The 18,613-nt window shown below is 39.9% G+C and overlaps 1 protein-coding gene across 5 annotated transcripts in view; it reads left to right on the forward strand.

Annotated features, from left to right (window-relative positions):
* Positions 1 to 18,613, forward strand: part of MAP2K5 (mitogen-activated protein kinase kinase 5) — a 140,913-nt gene that overhangs the window by 26,132 nt on the left and 96,168 nt on the right. For all 5 annotated transcript variants that reach the window (XM_056345546.1, XM_056345547.1, XM_056345548.1 and 2 more), the window contains exon 8: positions 4,427 to 4,491. In XM_056345546.1, coding sequence (XP_056201521.1) covers positions 4,427 to 4,491 — 65 coding nt within the window. The remainder of the gene's footprint in view (positions 1 to 4,426; positions 4,492 to 18,613) is intronic.

Genomic DNA, 18,613 nt, shown 5'->3' on the forward strand with positions numbered 1-18,613 from the left:
TTGGGCACCCAGAAGTGAAAGTGTAACAACTAACGGACAAGTGCACGTCTGCCACAGAGTAATCGTTTCTCACCCATTTTGAGCTGAATGTATGGGCAGGCTTGCAGTAGCGTAATGACTTTAAATATACACCGTTAAATTAAACTACCTTCGAAGAATCCCAGATTCTTCAGCAGCAACATAAATATGTTTTAATGTTTGTCATAGTGAAAGCCCTTTGATAGCCTTGGAGGCAGGCACCTGTCCATTGCGATCAGGCTTGCCTGTTAGGCTCTATTGACTGAGACATCTGTGTCACTGCAAATAAAAGACTCTTATTGATTTTCTTAACTGCTGTTCACTTCCCCTCCATGTTTCGAAGGCTGAAATCTTAATTATCTCAGATGCGTATTCAGTGCCTTCACACAATGACCTCTCCAAGCCTCATTGGCATTTCATGAATCAAGTAGTTGTAGTTGAGCGTGTCAAGAAGATAAAGGCTGGTCTTCATGCTTGTCCTTCAGTATCACCTGTAACATTGTGGTCTAATAGATGAGGGTGCCCCTCTAAAATGTGAGTCGAACAGCCCGGTATTGCAGCCTTGCCTGTTTGTATCCCTTGAATACAGCTTGGAAATGTATTTTTAAGCTTGTCAGCATTCCTTCCTTGCAGACTTGGTTTAATATTCACCAATTCCTACCAGGTAGATTTGTTAATGTTTCAAAATTATAGCTAAATGATCTGTTTCTCAGGATAAGTTAAAATTATGTAAGTACCAGCAGCATGCTTCTGAACTTTTCAAGTCAAGATGACAGTTACTCCAATAACATGAATTTTTTTTTAAGTAGAATTACGGTATGTGCGTAAAAGCCATCCTGTTTGTGATGGAGTCCATAAGCCGAATGTGGCATTTTATTTGTTCTAAGAAATATGAGTTTTGTGTGCCCTGCAGTGGATTTACAGATTTCTTTCCTGCGTAGCAGAATTTTAGAAAGATGCAAAGGTATCACACCTCTTATTATGACATTGAAAAATGTTACTTAAACCATTTTAAAAAACAGAAAATTGTTTCAATAGTATCTTTTAGTCACCCTGATCTCGTAGGAGTTAGATTGCTTTCTGTCGAGAGAAACCGCTTTTTGTTATGCTGCATTGCGCTCTGCAAAATTTGGGCACAGACCTGTAACTGGAGATAGGTTTCTAGTTGTAACTTTAACTTTTTCTCCTTTTGGGGGATTTAAGTCACACTTACGATTACTTAAATATGGGTTGGGTTATTATTTTTTATTATTTTTTTGGCAGTTTATGCTTTCAGGCATTCATAATGATATTCCTCTAGTAGTTTCCATTTAGGTTTAATAAGGAATTCATATTAATCATTAAAAGAAGGGGACATGATTCTTCAAGATAATCAAATATTGACAGGTTAGAAATAGCTTTCTGCCTAGGTTCATTGATATAGGTGATGTGATATAAATATTTATTTCTTTTCTGTCACTCAGAGTAAATGCCACCAATTGATTCAGCATTGATATAGTGTCAACAGTTCATAAGAAACATTTGACTGGCTTGTGTTTTCCGATTAGTCTCTGCTCTATAAAGTGGGATTTACTAAATCTCTTCAATTGTCTGCTCATAGAGTGTGACTGCTTTCTGAAACCATTATTGCTTCGATTCGTAAAGCAGAGGTATGGCTATAGGACTTTGCCTCTGTCAGGCCTCTACATATAAAATAAGGATTAATTGAGCATTTTGTTTTTAATGATTTACAAGAGATAGATGCTGATTTCTTTCAAAAACAGCAGGTATAAGCAAGGGATGTTTTGTTTGCTGATCCGTAATTGAAGTCTGTTTGGCTTTTTCATTAATTCTGTTAATATCGGCATCCAATCAAACTTGCTTTTGCAGGTTTAATATTCCAGTCCTTACTGTTGAGTTCATTGTTATTATGTTATCATTTTATGATTGAGAATCCAGTTTTCCCAGTAAAATAAATAAATCACCACATGTTTTTGGCATCTTTATTTGAGCCAGTAAATCACGCTTTATCTCTCGATCGGTTGCTGGCAGATACTTGCTCCACCCCAGTCTTCCTATTTCACCCTGGGTTTCTGGTTGCTCTTTGAAACGGGGCCGGGCTGGCAGTGGGTGCAAGCGGTGCAGTGTCAGAGGACAGAGCTGCTCCTGTCCCTGCCTTTTAGGGAACGGTGTGAAGAAAATAGTCTGCTTTTACCAATTAGCAAAAAGCGGGAGACAAGAAAGTACGCTTTACGTCTCTGGTTCTGCTCAATTTGTTGCTTATAACTTGCATAACTACAAAAAATTCTTCTTTTCCCCCCTCAAGAAGCAAAGGTGCAAGTGTGCGTGGCTTTGTGGATTCATTTGATTTCTCCTAAGAGTTTTGTTTAGAAGAAGATTGCTGGCAGTATAGGAAAGAGATGTTTGTTGTTACCTCAAAGACTGGAGAATTAAAGTCCTCCAGCTTAGAAGAGCAGAATTCCTTAAACATGGTGTGAGCTTTAAATTAATGAGTTCTACAGTCTGAGAAAAATTGTTTTTAGTGCAAGGGATCCAGTATAGATTCTTTACGTATTTTAAAACCCATTCATGAATTATCGTTCCTCATGAGGTGTCTTTCCTCCCCCCCGCCTTTATTTGCGTTTTCTGATTGATGCAAGAAGCAACATAGCTTTCAATAATAAAACAGATTTTAATTTTCTTCATAAACCTTGATAGTTGGATGAGCCATTTCATACCCTCTGATGATATCTGGCCCAGGTTTAACTACAACTAGGTAATAATGTAGAGTCAGCTTCTGATTTGAGGCATTTTGAATTTTCTCAGAACTCAGAGAATTAAACCTCACTGGAAGAAATGCATTGTGTTTCCTGTGAGAAACAAGCACGCTTTTTATTCAGGTAGTGAAAGGAAAGAACAGAAATTTTTGAGTTCATAACTTCTGTCCTTAAAATATATTATTTTAAATCAATTAAATATTCAATTTTCTATTTGTAATTCATGCTGAGTGTTGACTCTTTAGGGCATTTCAGCTTTCTTCCATCACTTTCTTGTTCCAGTTGAAACAAAGTTCCTTGTATCTTCACTGACATCATATCAAAGGGGATTCTTAGACGTGGCTTAGTAACTGAAGGGCACGTGTCCCCACTGAATTTTAAAAGCTGTTTCAGAAGTTGGATAAATACAGATAGCTCTGTGTGCCCTCACCATGGTGCTTGCGGTACTTGAAATTGCTAATTTGAAGCTCTCTCAGACGTGCTTACATGATCTCTAATCACATCAGAAATAGCAGACCAGACATATCATTAGGGGTATGTGATGCCTTTTAACACACAAAAATGACAGTCTTTAAGCAGCCATGCCAACTCACGTAAAATATTTAACTTGGTATCCCCTAAAATTTAAATAGTTACTAGAAACATGTTAGTGTTTCCTAGGAAAATAGCTTTTCAAAATGGGATTTGCCCTATCATTTATTACTTACAATGGTCAGGCAATGGGGGAGATCATTCTGGAATAGAGAATGCATACAGCTCAGAATTTATTCTGATTAAAATATTTTTTTCAAGTATACACATGCGTTACAAAAACATCTTTAGTGATTATTTTGTTTTTAATAGGTGGTTTAGCTGGAAAAATCAGTATAACTTTATTTGTACAGGAGAAGGTTAAATTGTAGTTTTACATTTGACTTGCTCATTCAGCAATATAATAAGCTTTTATAAAAGCCATATCAGAAAGATCCCGAATTGCAGCAGTTGGAACGTGCAGTGTTTGTTACCAGTCTTCTGCTTGTATGTCTGAGGATGTTGTCATATCTGGAGAGTTGTCCCACTGAACAGAAAGACTGAAGCAAGCGATTACTTGTGTATTTCAAGGAAAATGATTTTTATTGGGTAACAATTCAAGACCTTCTTTCTAAAGATATGCTTTAGTTAAAAGGTATATAAATGAAGCACTGTGAGGCAATCCTACTGACAGAACTGTCACTCAATTAGTATCAATTATGCTGATTCCAGAATAAATCAGAAACTTTTCTAGCCATACTTAAGATGACAGTTTTCTGTTGGATTGTTTCCATTCACCTCCAACTTTGGCTTTGGTTATGTGCTGTTCTGGAGACCCTTTTCCTATCAGTATCTGTGACCTGACCCTCTTGAGCTATATTATATCATTCCATTTTGACACCTTTTATCAAACTTTAATGAAATGACCCAGGCAAACAAATTGTCATTAAACTTTCCATCACTTTGTCCCTTGGTATCGTCTTTTATAAATTGGACAGCAAATGTTGTATTGATCTTCTCGTTCTTGCAGCTGAACTTGAAATGACCCAGACTGCTTGTTGTTTATGGCCTAGAGTTGCTTTTCCTTGACATTTCCATCCACAGCATGACATCTCTTTTGTTTTTCTTTCTTTCTTGTGGAGATGAATGAACAAGACATACGGTATCGAGACATCCTCGGTCATGGCAATGGAGGCACAGTCTACAAGTGAGTGTTGAATTTCACTTAAAATTTTTGAAAATAAAATTTGACAGCGCTCTTTTATTATTACTACTTTTTTTACCCTTCATATTTGTATTGAGATGTAGGTGAGCCATTGCTGCTATGCAGAAAAGATTATAAAATAAATTTTTAATATAAACTTTTTAAGAATTCTCTTTACATATTTACAAGGTATCTGCTATTAGGTGCCGTGAGGGCTGGTGCATTTTTATTATCTTTTTAATACTTAGCTTTGAATCCCTGCTGGGTAACAAGTTAATGGTTCACAAGTGGAACTTGAAATGTCCTGGAGCATAATGAATTGCCTTCAGTATTTGCAATGCCATTATTCTTGCTGGCTTACCACGCCCTTTGCTAGCCCAGTACTGAGAATGACACCAGTGGGATGTGATGGCACCATTGCTCTGCCTTTCTCTAGCAATTCCAAATTAGTAAATGCCCCTTTTGCTGTTGCAGTGACTTCCCTCCTTACAAGCAGTTTCACACACAGGCTGATGAATATATTAAATGATAAACTCCCCCAAATTTTGGTAGTGAAGCTTATACCCTGCAGCCAGTATTAATTTTAATATTGTAAAGATTATAATAGCAGAGAGATAGTTTTCTCGACAGGAAAGTCTTTCTCATGCATAGTGCAAAGTTTAAACTACATAATGTAATATCTGGTACTTAATAGTCTGCAGTGGTGTATGAAAAATATTCCACTAGGAATTAAGAAATCCATACTTCGTAAGAAAGCCCTGAGGGAGTAATAAAGGTTTCCTCCAGAGAGCTATTTACCATATACAGTAACCCAGCATCCCATTATGATTTTGTTTATACCTTAGACATTTTAACTTTGATATTAACATTTTTTTAAAATGTTTTAAAAGCTACGGTGCATTTAGTTTAATTTCTAATTGGCTGCCAACATTGCAAAACGACCCTACTTGCAGAAGGTTTAATGAAAATGGACTTCTGAAACCTTAAAGGAACAAAGCCAGTCTTTGAATGGACTCTTCAGAAATCAGGTTAGCCTTGTAGATGGACCGTAGTTTAGAAATCTCATTGTTGTTCTTTTGCAGAAAGACATTCCCAGACCAAGGAGCTTGCAGAAACGGTGTTGTTTTCTTACTTTACAATAAGAAATATTTGAGAGAGAGTGTTGAACTTAGCTCAGTCAGTGACTTCTTGGTGTTTCTGGATTTAGAGAAGGTTGCTTCTCTTCCCCATGTATGGCTGGAGGCTCCGGGAATGGATCTTGGTTGGAGAAGCATCACAGAGGAGGGCCACATGCTCTGGTCCCTGTGGAAGGCACCTGAGGCACAGTTAGGGACAAGGAATATCCCACGGAGTGACGGAACCCGTGCATGCCATTGTTACCCAGTTTTAGGTTATTTTCCTTGGAGAAGTAGCTGAAATAAGGAGCCAGTAAGGCAAAATCGTGAGCAGTGCAAGGGTGGTCATACCAGGTCATACCAAAAGTCTCTCCCCTTCATCCTGTGTCTAATAGCGGCCAAAGTGTAAGGAGTGTAAACCAAGGCAAGTGAACGTGTGCTTCACTAATGTCTTTGCCCTGAGGATCTGCTGAAAACGTCTGTTTGTCAGCTTGGGTCTGCCCTGCTCACAAGGAGCAGCTCTGTTCCGTGTTCAGTGCATGTGCCTAGTGCATACAATGATACGGTGCTTTTAGGTACAGAAGGTGGTATAAAAATACCTCATTCTTTTATAATGTTGCCACATGCGTAGTATATATTTCAGATTTCATAATATATAGAATTTGGATAAAATGCTACATAAAGCCAAACTTACACTTTTTTACTTCTTGTATTTATCGAAGGTAGTATAGTTACATGCCTGCTTTTTGTTTAATTTGACAAAAATATTTTTATCTTGTGATGAATACTACTTTAGGAAGCACGGTGAAGGAACAGAGATGTGAACACTCAAGGCACAGAGGATAATAGCGCAGGAGGGAATGCATAATACTGCTGGCACTTCTACATTGACTTGCTGCATTGTGTGGGCTGATGCTGTGATCTGCTTTGTTAAGTGGTTGAGAGTTGCGTTTGCCTGCAATCTGGGAAAGTAAAAAAATTTACCTATAAAAAACCTGAGCCCTCTTCTGTATCAGGGAAATATTTCTACCTTTCTTTTTCCATTTTATTGCGTTCATATTTTAAATTAGCAGACTTCATAGTATTTTCTGCAGTGTGAGTGTCATTCTGCACTGCTCCAGGGACTGTGCACCGTTCTTGCAAGTGGATGTTTTACACATTCCTGAAGTTTGACTTTCTTTGCAATGCAAGTAACAGCAGGATATAAATATGAAATCTGGTTTTCTCCCAAAACTGGCTTCTAAGCTATGCATGTCTCATGGATCTTCCCAAATTTATTTCTTGGTGCGTTGGATTGAAGAGTTGTACCAATTCACTCTTTCATCTCTGAAGAGCCTGTTGGCTGCCATTGTAGCAGGGAGCTGGCAGTTACCATGCTGGGGTGATATGCTTTGGACAAAGCACAGACAGAACATCCTACCATGGAGCAATCACCCCTTTGTAAAAGGGAGACTGTGCTTCCTCATCGAAGGAGCGTCTGTGCTGCACAAGCCAACAAGAAATTGCAAAATGGAATACTTACAGGTAGCGGGATTGCACTAGTCATAGATAGCAGCCCACGTATATTTTATTCCGGTAAATCAATGAACATTTGTCAAATAAAATTAATTGCAAACGTTTGGCTGTTTTCCTCTTCCAGCATTCCCTGCTGTTGGTTTGTTTCAGAAGAGGCGGTGTGTAGTATTGATCTGAATCTAAAGAACGAGCATGTCTGTGTGTTATCTTTTTTTCTTTTTTTTTTTTCCTTTCTAGCTCTTTATACTAAGTCATATCCATTATGGCAATGATATATTATCAGCATTCAGCAAACAAGATAGCGTGTCGCAGGTCGCTGAGCAAAAATTTTCAGCCTCTCTTTCCATGTGAATTAACTACTATTGAAATAGTTTATTGAGATTGAAGTATTGATCACTTTTCATGCTAACCTTGGCTTAAGGGGGGAGAGGGGAGGTGGTTTTGTTCTCTTTGGAAGACGGTATGTTTAGTTAGAAAATGTATTTCATTTATTTGGGTTCTTTACAGCTGCAACTGTTTTATTGCTTGGAGAAGAGGTATCTTAGCTTTATTTTTATGACAGTATAATTATACTTCAGAAATACACTTGATTACTGTGTGTAGCAAAATTGTTCCAGTATATTGGCTTGGCCAATATTGCTATACAAACAACTTTTCAGTCAATTGAGTCTGGTAAAAAATCAATACTTTATAGCAATATTTCTAGTGAGAACTTGCTGAATCTATATGTTTTTCCTGTTCTAAACCGAAGGGATTTTATAGTTGTTTGTCTTCTTATTTTTCCCCTAGTTTTTGATACGCTATTATCTTAATTAAGGAATGGTAACAATTCCAGAATTAGATACGGCAAAACCAGTTAATTTCCTTGCTTTTAGATTGTCTGTATATTCAGAAGTATGTGAGAACATATGAACAGTCCCAAACTGTATATTGAATATACAAACAAATCAGAAAGCAAGAATTCTTCCACTGGTGTGTAGTGGGAACCGTGTACCCCTGTCTTGAGTAAGATTTGTCAAGAAAGCGATAAAATCTGCTGTAGCAAAGACTGAAAGCACCTTAGTGTCCTTCTCTTCTGTTTACCAGTTGTAGGTAGTTTACCTCATTAACTGGGGTTTCCACTTTCCATGGAGTGTTATAAGACCAGTTCTGTGAATTTTTGGAAACTCTCAGCTGCCATTATTTCGTGGAGATGTGCATCTTTCCTGACAAGAGGGCCCCAAGACTGTTACACTGGTAGATGAACAACCCTGCAGTTCTGTAACAGACTTTCTAATTGTTTATCAACTATTTTATAGAAGCCGGTAGGATGGAGAATGAATAGTTTGGGCTGCTTCACAGCAGAAGAAAACAGCTGTGTATCAGTCCATCTATTGTATTTACTTAAAATGCGTCTTTGGAAAAAATCATTCACAGGTAGGTCCAAAGGATGTTTAAAATACGTGCTTCTGTGCTGCATCTTTTAGCTCCATCGTTGGCTGCAGAGCTCTCAGAGACTGTTTTGATAGGATTGCTCCTTTTTTACTTGAGTGAAAGACGGTTGGTATTTTGGTTTGTAATAGGATGCGTGCACTTTGCCAGCCAGTCTCAGAAGTGTATTTTTTAGACCTAAAATCCTTAGTTGTATATATTTTGAACCTAAGCATTACAAAGTAGAGGTATTTATCTCTGGCAGGTAATTATTCTGTGAAGTCTCTCTCACATGGTATAGAATCATAGAATTGTTTAGGTTGGAAAAGACCTTTAAAATCATTGACTCCAGCCATTAACCCAACGCTGCCAAGTCCACTACTGAACCATGTCCCAGGGTGCCACATCTACATGTCTTTTAAAGACCTCCAGGGATAGTGACTCCACCACTTCCCTGGGCAGCCTGGTCCATCCTTGACAACCCTTGTGGTGAAGAAATTTTTCCAGTACCCAATTTGAACCTCCCCTGGTGCAACTTGAGACCGTTTCATCTTGTCTTGTTGCTTGTTACCAGGGGAAAAGAGACCGACACTCACCTCTCTACTATCTCCATATCTGAAGTATCACTATTTCCTTCCTTTATATACAAGCAGAAATAATGTTTTTCTCTTCTTTCATGTTTTCTTGTTTTTGCTTTGCCGTCGTAGCTAATGAGAAGGGTGATGTTCAAGGAACTGTGTTTAGGGGATGGTATAGCCTTCTGTGTGCCTGGGATTTTTTTACAATGTGTGTTGTGTATGGTTTGTAAATCTTTTTGGATTCTGTTAGAGGACTCTTCATGAGCAGCAAGCTATAACGCTTTGTATACTGAAATAAACATAAAGCCCCAATGATGCCGTAATTAATTTGTGAAGTTACCTAGTGTCTGGGGGAGAGGGAAGAAAAGGGAGAGTTGGTTATCATCTTAGCAAAATGCTGTTAAACCAGACGACTTCACTTTAAGTTGAGTAATTGGGAGAGAAGTGGCTGTTGATGATGTACCACCCAGAAGAATTGTATAGCTAGGGAAAATACGGATAAATGCGGAAGCTTAATTTGTTTGAGCAATTTACTTGAGCAGTTTTGCTGTTCAGTTGAGTTGTACATTCCAGCATATGCCCGTTTCTTTATTCTCTATCTCAACCAACCTTGGGGTGCCCCATTAGCACATTAAACATAGCGCGTGGCAAGACAGCTGGGAAGTTGCTATTTCTTGCAAGACAGCCTGCAAACTGTGCCTTGCGAGTATATTGCACATGCTCTAATATTAGCAGAGAAAAGAGTTCTGGAGCGAGGAAGCTGGAGATTTAGCAGTGTTTGAGAGTTAAGGGAGGTGGAGATGATTTCGCTCCCTTTGCTGGAGTGGTGATGGAGTAGCCATTGCCTTGAGGAGCTTTGGCTCAGCAAGGTTTGCTCCTTCTGGCTTGTCCCGTGGCTCGAATGTGGGACACTGGTGTTGTCATGAAGGAGCCTCCCTCAAGCGGGTCTCTGCAGTCCCGGTTTGTTCTTTAGAAGCGGTCACTATCATGCTTCTCAAATGCTGTGGGAAGCCAGTCTAATCTAAGCAGAGCAGTTGCTCTCCTCTGTTCATTGGTTTCCGTTTTGCTGTATGAATATGCAATCCAGTAACAATCATTTGCCCCTCTTTTAATTTCACTTATAGATTATTTTGGCCCTTTTGCAAAGGGGGCTGGTGTCACCCTCTGCACAGGGCAGAGGGTAGGTGAAGACGGAGGGAAGTTATTTTCCTGAGGTAGCAAAGCGGTGACAGAAGCAGGAACGGGTCCCGTCTCTGCAGGTTGGCAGCCCGGAGCGCTGCCGGCCGACCCACGCAGCTTCATTGGGGGTGTCCTTGCCAGGGGAGGTTCTCACTACGTTCTGTACACATCGCTTGTCCCAGCCTGGTGCTTGATGCGGCTCTGAAGAAAGGACCTGCAGGCAGGGTCAGTGTTTTGTTTGGCGTTAAACCACATCTGTGGCCACCTGAAGTCTGAAAATTGCATCTCCCTGCATTCCTGTGTTGCAGTTGTGGAGGCATTTTCCTTTATTTCCTTTCCCAGACTACATTCATTCTCTGTTTCTCTTGTTTTGCTTTATGTTTAGTCACACTGAAAAGCATTGGCACAATAATAGCTGGACTAAGTTAGAAATACCCAACCAAATTTCTGCATATTATCATTGCAGTTTAAACAAGACTGACCAGTGATTGCTGTTCACTTGTTTCTTTTGACCCTGGCTATCACTTGCCTGCCTCATAAAATCTGTTATGCACAAAAGTGCATAAAATGAAGATAAAGTACCTCCTTCAAGTCTGACAAAAACCATTCCTTTGCAGAATGGTAGCTGCAGTGAAAGTAAATAAATGAATGGACAGCAATCACAGCCTAGTTGATGAAACTGTTCAATTAAAGCACAGGCATTTACATGGTGTAATTTCCCTAAATTGCCAATGAGCCCCTTTAGACACAACCAGTGTTCAAATTGATTTCAGCATTGATTTTGGCTGAAGCTGATAAATTTCTGCTTGTTAGTTAAAGTAATTTTGCAGAAGACTTTGTACTGCAGTATTGAAGTGTTCATTTAGCTGATGGTTAAAAGAGGAGTTATTTACAGAGGGTTCTACTGTTGTTCTGAGATGGGACAATTCCCCGGTCATCTTTTTACTTTTAATTTTTAAGCTTCAGTATACAATCAATAGGTTATTGAAACTGATTAAAATGTATCCAGCCAGCTGCCTATGGCTGTTTAATTAGAAACTGGATGATTCTTAAATTAAAGTTGTTTTGTTTGCATTGTATGCCCATAGCTTGGAAGATTAAGCAAATAGTAATCCTGAAAATTTGAGTTTGTTCTTGTTACCAATGCGTGAGGTGCTGTGTGAGCTTTCTTAGCGGCTTGCCCCGGTGCGGGCAATATAATCTGTTTCTTGGTTACAAATAACACTCGGCATAGCAGAGAAGTGTGGAATTCCCCACAGCCACTCTATGCCAAGCTTATAGACACCGACTGTTCCCTAACATAGAATACTTTTTTAATAATGCTTTCGCTCATAGATGTGAACATGAGATGATAAGGGGCAGAAGAATGTGTATTTATGTAGGAGTCCTTTTTTACCATTGTGCTGCCTGTGTTTCAGACTCTCTCCTTAATCTCTGTTTGATATCTCTGTGAAGAACAGCGGGTGTGACAACACCAGCGAGGTTGTCGTTGATTTTTCCATGTCTTTTCACCCCAGACTCTTTGAAAACACTCACTCAAAATGCTAAAATTTAACTGCTTAGATACCGCACTGGTCATCATAAGGATTAGCCAGCCATACCCAGCTCTGACGTATACCACCTTCCCTGTACGTCACGGCAGCTGTTCCAATGGCGATGGCAGGGCACGGTACGAGAGGAGCAATGCCAGAATTGTTTCTAGCACATTGCTGGTGACGATGGTATCTCAGTGCAGTCCAGTACTGAATGGAGCGGTATAACTAACCTCGCGGTGTTTGTGCTCTCAGCCTGCTCCTCGGGAAGCACAAGCTTCCTACTGGAAACCGAACCATGATTAGAAGAAACCACTTTTTCAGCTATTACGGTGAATACCTAGAAAACTTTTGCTTCTTGGCACAGTTCTGTTTTCTTACTCTTGGTGATTACTGAATTACTGAACAGCTCTGTTTTTCCTTAATAGTTGTTATGAACACATCTCTTGTGAACAAATGGTTTCATAGCACAGAGAATCCAGCTTTAGGTCTTCTTGTGGAGACATGTTAGCATCTGAATTGCCGTCACCATAGGATGCGATGTCCTTTTTAGCTCACTCTGTTGCTTCACATTTCTTCCTAAAACTGTGATGGGTTTACTTTATACTGGCAGACTTTATGCTGTGTCAGAGAATGCCTGTCCGTGTCAGTCTAAGCTTATGACTGCTCTGCTCTCCTTTGTCCTTTCAGCTAGTTTAAAGCCAGCCGCTGAAATACATTACTGTGTCTGCATCTGATCTGGGTTGGTCCTGTGGTAGTGAGTGACCTAGTATGGGTGCTGGTGGCACCACAGCCACCTCAAACAGTGTCGAGGCTAAGCCCCCTCCGTGTTTAGTCCTTTCTGTCTGTACGTGCCTCTCTAGGGAATGGGGGCTGAATTGCAATGGGATGGGTACAAGGAGAAAGACTTGTCATCCATTTTTCAAAGGGTGACCCTGAGCTTTTGGCTGCAGTGGAGAAGGAAGACTCGTGTAAGTGGTAACAGATGGAAATAGTAGTAGTAGGTTACAGCATGAAAAGAGGTGAGGGATTCATTCTGCTGTGCGTGGGCTTGGATGCCAGAACTGCCTCTTTCCCACAGAGATGGGTTAAGTGAGACATTTTGCTATCCGGCATTTTCTTTATGCAGTTTCTAGTGCCAATTTTGCTCTTTTTAAAAGTTTAAAATTTAGATACAAGTATTTTTTGTTTGTTTTCTAGTTTAACAACAAATCATTTTGCAATCAGTACTCAAGCATCTGTAATGGGATTTTAGATAGAGGAGAGGTTGGCGTAGATTGCTGTTTGAACTAGCGCAGTCCCCATAAAAGCTCCTTTTTACAACTGCTGTGCACTTTGGATTTCCTGTTTTAACAGCCAGAGAGTCAGGCTAATGTGTTTGTCTATTGCAGAAGGCAACAACTGTCAAAGTGTTTATTTCCTAGAAACAATTTGAATCTGTTTCTTTAGATGGCCATCAGAGTACGTGACAATTCTGTCATTAGACTGCCAGAGTCTGACCAGGAGCACGACAGACAGTGGCACTACTAGGAAAAAAGAGCGGAAAAAAGGAAAAAATTAACAGTAAACCAGATCTGTGGTGATTTGCTGCATATAGTTTGCAGCTGGTGACTGGCATGTCATTCTGCAGTGCATAATACTTAGAGAATTGTATTCATCTTGTGCGACACTGATGCAGTCATTTCGCTCTAGGTTATTTCTCACAGGGCAGGAAAACGTTGTTTGACTTCATTCGATGCCCTTACATCTGAAGGTGCTGCTTGCTACAACCATAGCATTTTGTGTTAACTTTCTAACTCAAATCAGAAACCCAGGACTTCTATGCCTATGTTCGTTTCTGTTAGGAAATACTCTGCCTCAATCCCAAAGAAAAAAAAAAAAGACCTTTTGTATGTGTTACTCTGTGTGCTGAGTGAGGGGGGTGTCTGGAGGGGTTCCTCTGCAGTTCCTCAGCGCAGTGAGCTGACACAGGTAAGGTGAAACAGGACAGTATTTGTGACTCTGAGTCAGATGGTGTTTTGATGGGTTTTACATCAATATGTAAATTTTAAAAATTACGTAAAAAAAAATATTGTAAAAAATTTATGTAAAAAAAAAGATATGTATGATGAGTGCATACCAGGGTGTGAAGCAGAAGGAAACATATCTGGGAGAAAGGACCTGAAGTATCTACTTCTTATTTTTACTTTGTGGCCTCAGGTTGCCACCTTGGGAAGTGCAGATAGTTAGGAGAAACTTCTTCGCAAGTGAGATGGTGCGGCACTGTAACAGGGCATGAGAGAGGGAGGGGATCTCTGTCCTTGGGGAGAGATGGACAAAGCTAAGTCTGTATTCGTCCACTGCTACAGTCCCGCTTCAAGAGGGACATAGGATTAGACGGTGTGCAGAGGTCCCTTTCAACCACCCTTTTGTCCGCTGAAAGCATCGTTCAGCAGAATGACACCAACACTTCTTGTGAGCCAGTAGAGCTACAGCAGATCCGAGTTTGTGGCATTAGCCATAAGTTTCCCTGGTACCTCAGCGAGAGGGGAGCATTACATCCCTGCATCCTGCGGTCACATCGCTAACGTAACAGTACTGCCAGTATATAATTTTGTCATATTTGCTGATGTGAGTTATATTTCTAGAAATAAGGGAACGGACTGACTCATTGGCATAGCAGACAGGTCATGGCTTTCCCTTGAATCATTTGGTCTTGCCAAGGAATATCTTATTGATTAGAATTTTTTTTCTGTGGCTATTGGGGGAAAAATAGAAAAATATATCCTGGTGGCCAGGGTGAAAATGAGAAGCAGGATCTTCTGCGTGGTAGGCTGCTGCAGGCTTCCTCAGTGCTTTTTTGCATCAGCATTAGCAGCATGATATAATTCTAATGAATTCTTGCTTCTTAGTATTGTGTTTATTTTACATTTGGAGAAAAGAGTAAACTCAGTTTGTAGTAAAAAGGTTTTGTATATGTTAGGAAAAGCTGTTTGAGAAAGCTCAGGCCCCTTTGCATACTCAGTCCATCCTTCTGATGTGACCGTCCTCAAGTCACTCGTATGTGGGCAAATGCTTTACAATTAAAAATTAGAAAACAAATTCAGAATTGCTGTTTCTCTTGAGTGCCTGCATGTGGAAAGCTGAAGGTTCGTTCTTTGCTTGCCATGGAAGAAATTATACCACAATCACAGCAAGTAGTGCAGCTCCCCACTGTGCTTTTAGGTAAAATTTCTCACAGGAAGAATATAAAATTGTTAGTCTTAGCAAGTTGAAGGAGGGAGAAGTTTTTTGTTTGACTTCTAAGCTGCTTATTAAGAAGCTTGTGCATGTTTGTTTCATTGGTTTTATTCGTTTTCCTTTTGAACTAAGCAAGTAGAAACTCACCGTATTTGGCATGTGAATTTTTTAGCTTTGGTTATTAGGACAGGCTGTAGTTTATTCCATAAAGAGATTTGAGCTAAAGCATCTTATCACCTGTGGTTATCTTCGCAGTAGACCTCCAGAAGAACAAAGCAGACAATGTGAAATTCAGTTACTTTTTTCTTCTTTTGAAAGCAGAAACCAGCTGCTTCTGACGCTTTCATTTTTAAATTTGCTTTCCTGTAGAAACACATCTTATATACGGGGGGAGAGATGCCGAGGAGTTGGCAGTTCCCCCAAAGCCCTATTCTAGTTTTCCATGATATCGATTTTTATTTTCTGGAACACAAGGGATGCACATGCCATGCTCCACAGTCCATCAGAAGTTTTTCCGGCTTAGCTGGAGGGCTTTGTTCAAGCAGAGTGCGCGCTCGCTCACACCGTCTTTCTTATTCCCCAAAATAACCCAGCTTTCGCCGCGGAGCTGGGCAGGCTGCCTTTGCGGCTCTCCCCGAGGGGCACTCTCGATCCTCAGAGTTAGAGGGAACAAAGTTATGCTAAAGGACTTGGCTCGCATGGGTCCCTTCAGGGCTTTAACTGTCTAGGGATATGGTTAATAGTCAAGGTTAATAAAATATTTGACACAACTGTGCCAGTCTTGCTTAGAAACTGTTCAATGTAATAGATGTAGGGGGCTCAGAATAACGAACTCCAGTGGGAGTGTGAAGGAAGAGATTTACATTTCTTTTCCCCAGTGGGAAGGTTTCGAAATCCGCGGTGTTTGAAGTCTGCCTATCCTTTCCTTACCCAACATGTGGTAGCTTGAAGCCAACCTCTGTGCATCACTAGGAGAACTTCCCAAAAGGAGATGTCGGCCGCTTCCCCCATCTCACAGATGCCAGAGCAGGGGGGAGGGCAGGCCCCCCAAAGCTCACCTTCTCCCTACCTTTCAGCTTTCTTGCTCCATTTTTCCTCTTTCTTGGAGCTTGTGCAGTGCTTTCTACCACACAGCCTCTGTTGCTGGAATATTGTTTTTTTTTTCCTGAGGAGGTCTTTCCTCCATCCTCCCTGAAGATTTCCTCCTCCTTTTGTGAAACCCTTAAAATATTTGTTGGGAGAGCTACTAGTGTAAGTTATTAAAACTTGGTTTTAATTAAGCAACAATCTTTTAGCTTGGTCCCTGCACCAAGTACTGCTAATATGCATAAGGGATGCACCTGCATTTACTTCTTTCTACCATACTGTTCATCACCTTTCTCCTCATCTAGCAGCGTTAAAGGCATTACTAAAGTGAGTGCAGGTTTTGTCTCTTCTCTGCATTGGTCATAGAAACAAAAAAATACTTCTGAACACAAGAAAGAACAGTTTGCTTCCATGGAGAATTTTCATTTTCTGGGCCAAATGAGTATGACTGAATTTCTAGTTTCCCATATATATCCTGAGACTTAAGATGCAATTTTCAGTCACTAGCCTTTACTGTTCACTTTGAAGATGTCACTGCAGATTGGTTAGAGACACCTACAACTTTTTGCACGGTCTGGTCTTTTTACAGATGCACATCACCTATTTGCAGTCAGACTTTGGTGAATTCGAAAAGAATTTATCGTCTTGTAGGATTGGTATCCCAAAATGGATTCCTGAGCTTTCCTTTTTTTTTTTTTTTTCCTGTAAAAAAAATACTTTGATCATTATCCTCTGCCTAAAAAAATGCTGTGGATACCATAGCAAACAACTGTCTCTTTTTCAAGAAAATAAAATAGGTGCAGCTTATTGGACTTTTGGTTTCTTTATGTGCAGAAAATGGGCACCAAATGAATTGCCTAATTGCTGTTGTGTTTATTTTTTTTCTACTATTTTAATAAATACTATGTCATTGTTAAAAATGTGTATTTTAAAAGTATTTTTAGTATTGGAGAAATTTGTTGTTATGGTGATGATTAATCTCATACCATTACCATCAGTTTGCACTTAAAAAAATAAGACATCAAGTTTACGGTAGATGCAGCTCTCCAACTACCCCGGGTGGGATGATCTGGATCAGGGCCTGCGTAAGAATATATTCTTTATTTGTCCCAACATCTGTTAGGAGCTTCCTTTCTAGAGAGTAAAAAGAGCACTCCATGCTGTGGCATTTGTCTTACAAATTCCTAATGTAATGAAGAGAGAGACAGGGAAGGGGAAACGCACCCAGCAACCTGCTTCCTGCAGTTGGCAAATTGCAACTAAATCTAAATAATAACTATTCTATTTTTTAATAGTTGACACTGGCATCAAGTGTTCAAAGTTATTTTTCAGCTTCTGATGGCAGAAGTTGGCGTGCTCTGATGTAGTACTGTCTCTTCGATTTCTCCTTAACAATAAATGATTTATAGCCACCTGCTCTCAGTCATCTGTTACAGCTTTTGCAGTGGGTCAAAAGCAAACCAAAACCAAACCCCGACAAAAAAGGGTAGAGGAATGAGCTTGTTTTCCCAGAGCTTGGTTCTGCAAGGAATGAAATTTTGCAAAGGTCAAAACAGTGTTTTCCTTGAATATTTTGCATTTCAGTGCATTTAATTTCTGCTCTTTACATTTGTCTTTAAGTTGTTCAGTAGCTATTTAGCAACTGTTTTCACTCGTCTTTAACATCCGCTTGTCTTTACTGTTAGGCACTGCTCAAATGCATTCCTAGCAAGAGGAGTTGCTGTTGTAACTGTTTATTAGGCAGCATCATTTGCCTACCATCCTGGAAGATTTTTGAGTCTGTGTTCACTGAAATGTACAGCGTTGCTGGGGAACCTTTTGCATTTTGCTACTTGGCTTCGTCTAGTGATCTGGTTCTACAGTGATGAGTTTGTTTATTTGCTTTCGGTGGTGACAGTGAAATCTCTCAGAGTTTACTCTTTTGAGATGAGGCCTTCATATTACTTACAGAGTATGAATATTAGTTTAATCTCCTCGTAGACATCTGTAGACTTACTGACAGGTGCAGTATGCACAAAAAGTATGTTTTTCTCCACGCTGTGCAAATTATTCTGTGGGGTATTTTTTTTAGCGCATCCTTCTGAAGCTACATAAGGGTACTAAATCTTCAGGCTTTAGCTGTGCTGACTGTAACCAAAATGATCAATTCCAACTTACAGTTCTACATAATATCTAACAAAAACGTTTTCCCTACACGCTCATTGGAACGGGTAATTACTGTAGCAACTACAGACTAATTTGAAGTGTTAGCTGTTAATTAAAACACTACAGAGGTGTACGGTTGTCTTTTGGTGTAACCAAAGCTCCTATTCAAACTTCATTAATCACTTTACAGTTATTGTGTTGAGGAAGGTCAGGACAATCGAGATGCCGGATCAGTCTGGAGTAAACAAATTCCTTTCCTCCCAGGTAGCATGCCATTTGCAAAGCCACTGGACACGCTGTACCCATGGGCATGGTATCTCCTTTGTGATCCAATTCTCAGCAATAA

The sequence above is a fragment of the Falco biarmicus genome, chromosome 7 (genome assembly GCF_023638135.1).
Source record: "Falco biarmicus isolate bFalBia1 chromosome 7, bFalBia1.pri, whole genome shotgun sequence".
Classification (NCBI taxonomy): Eukaryota; Metazoa; Chordata; class Aves; order Falconiformes; family Falconidae; genus Falco; species Falco biarmicus.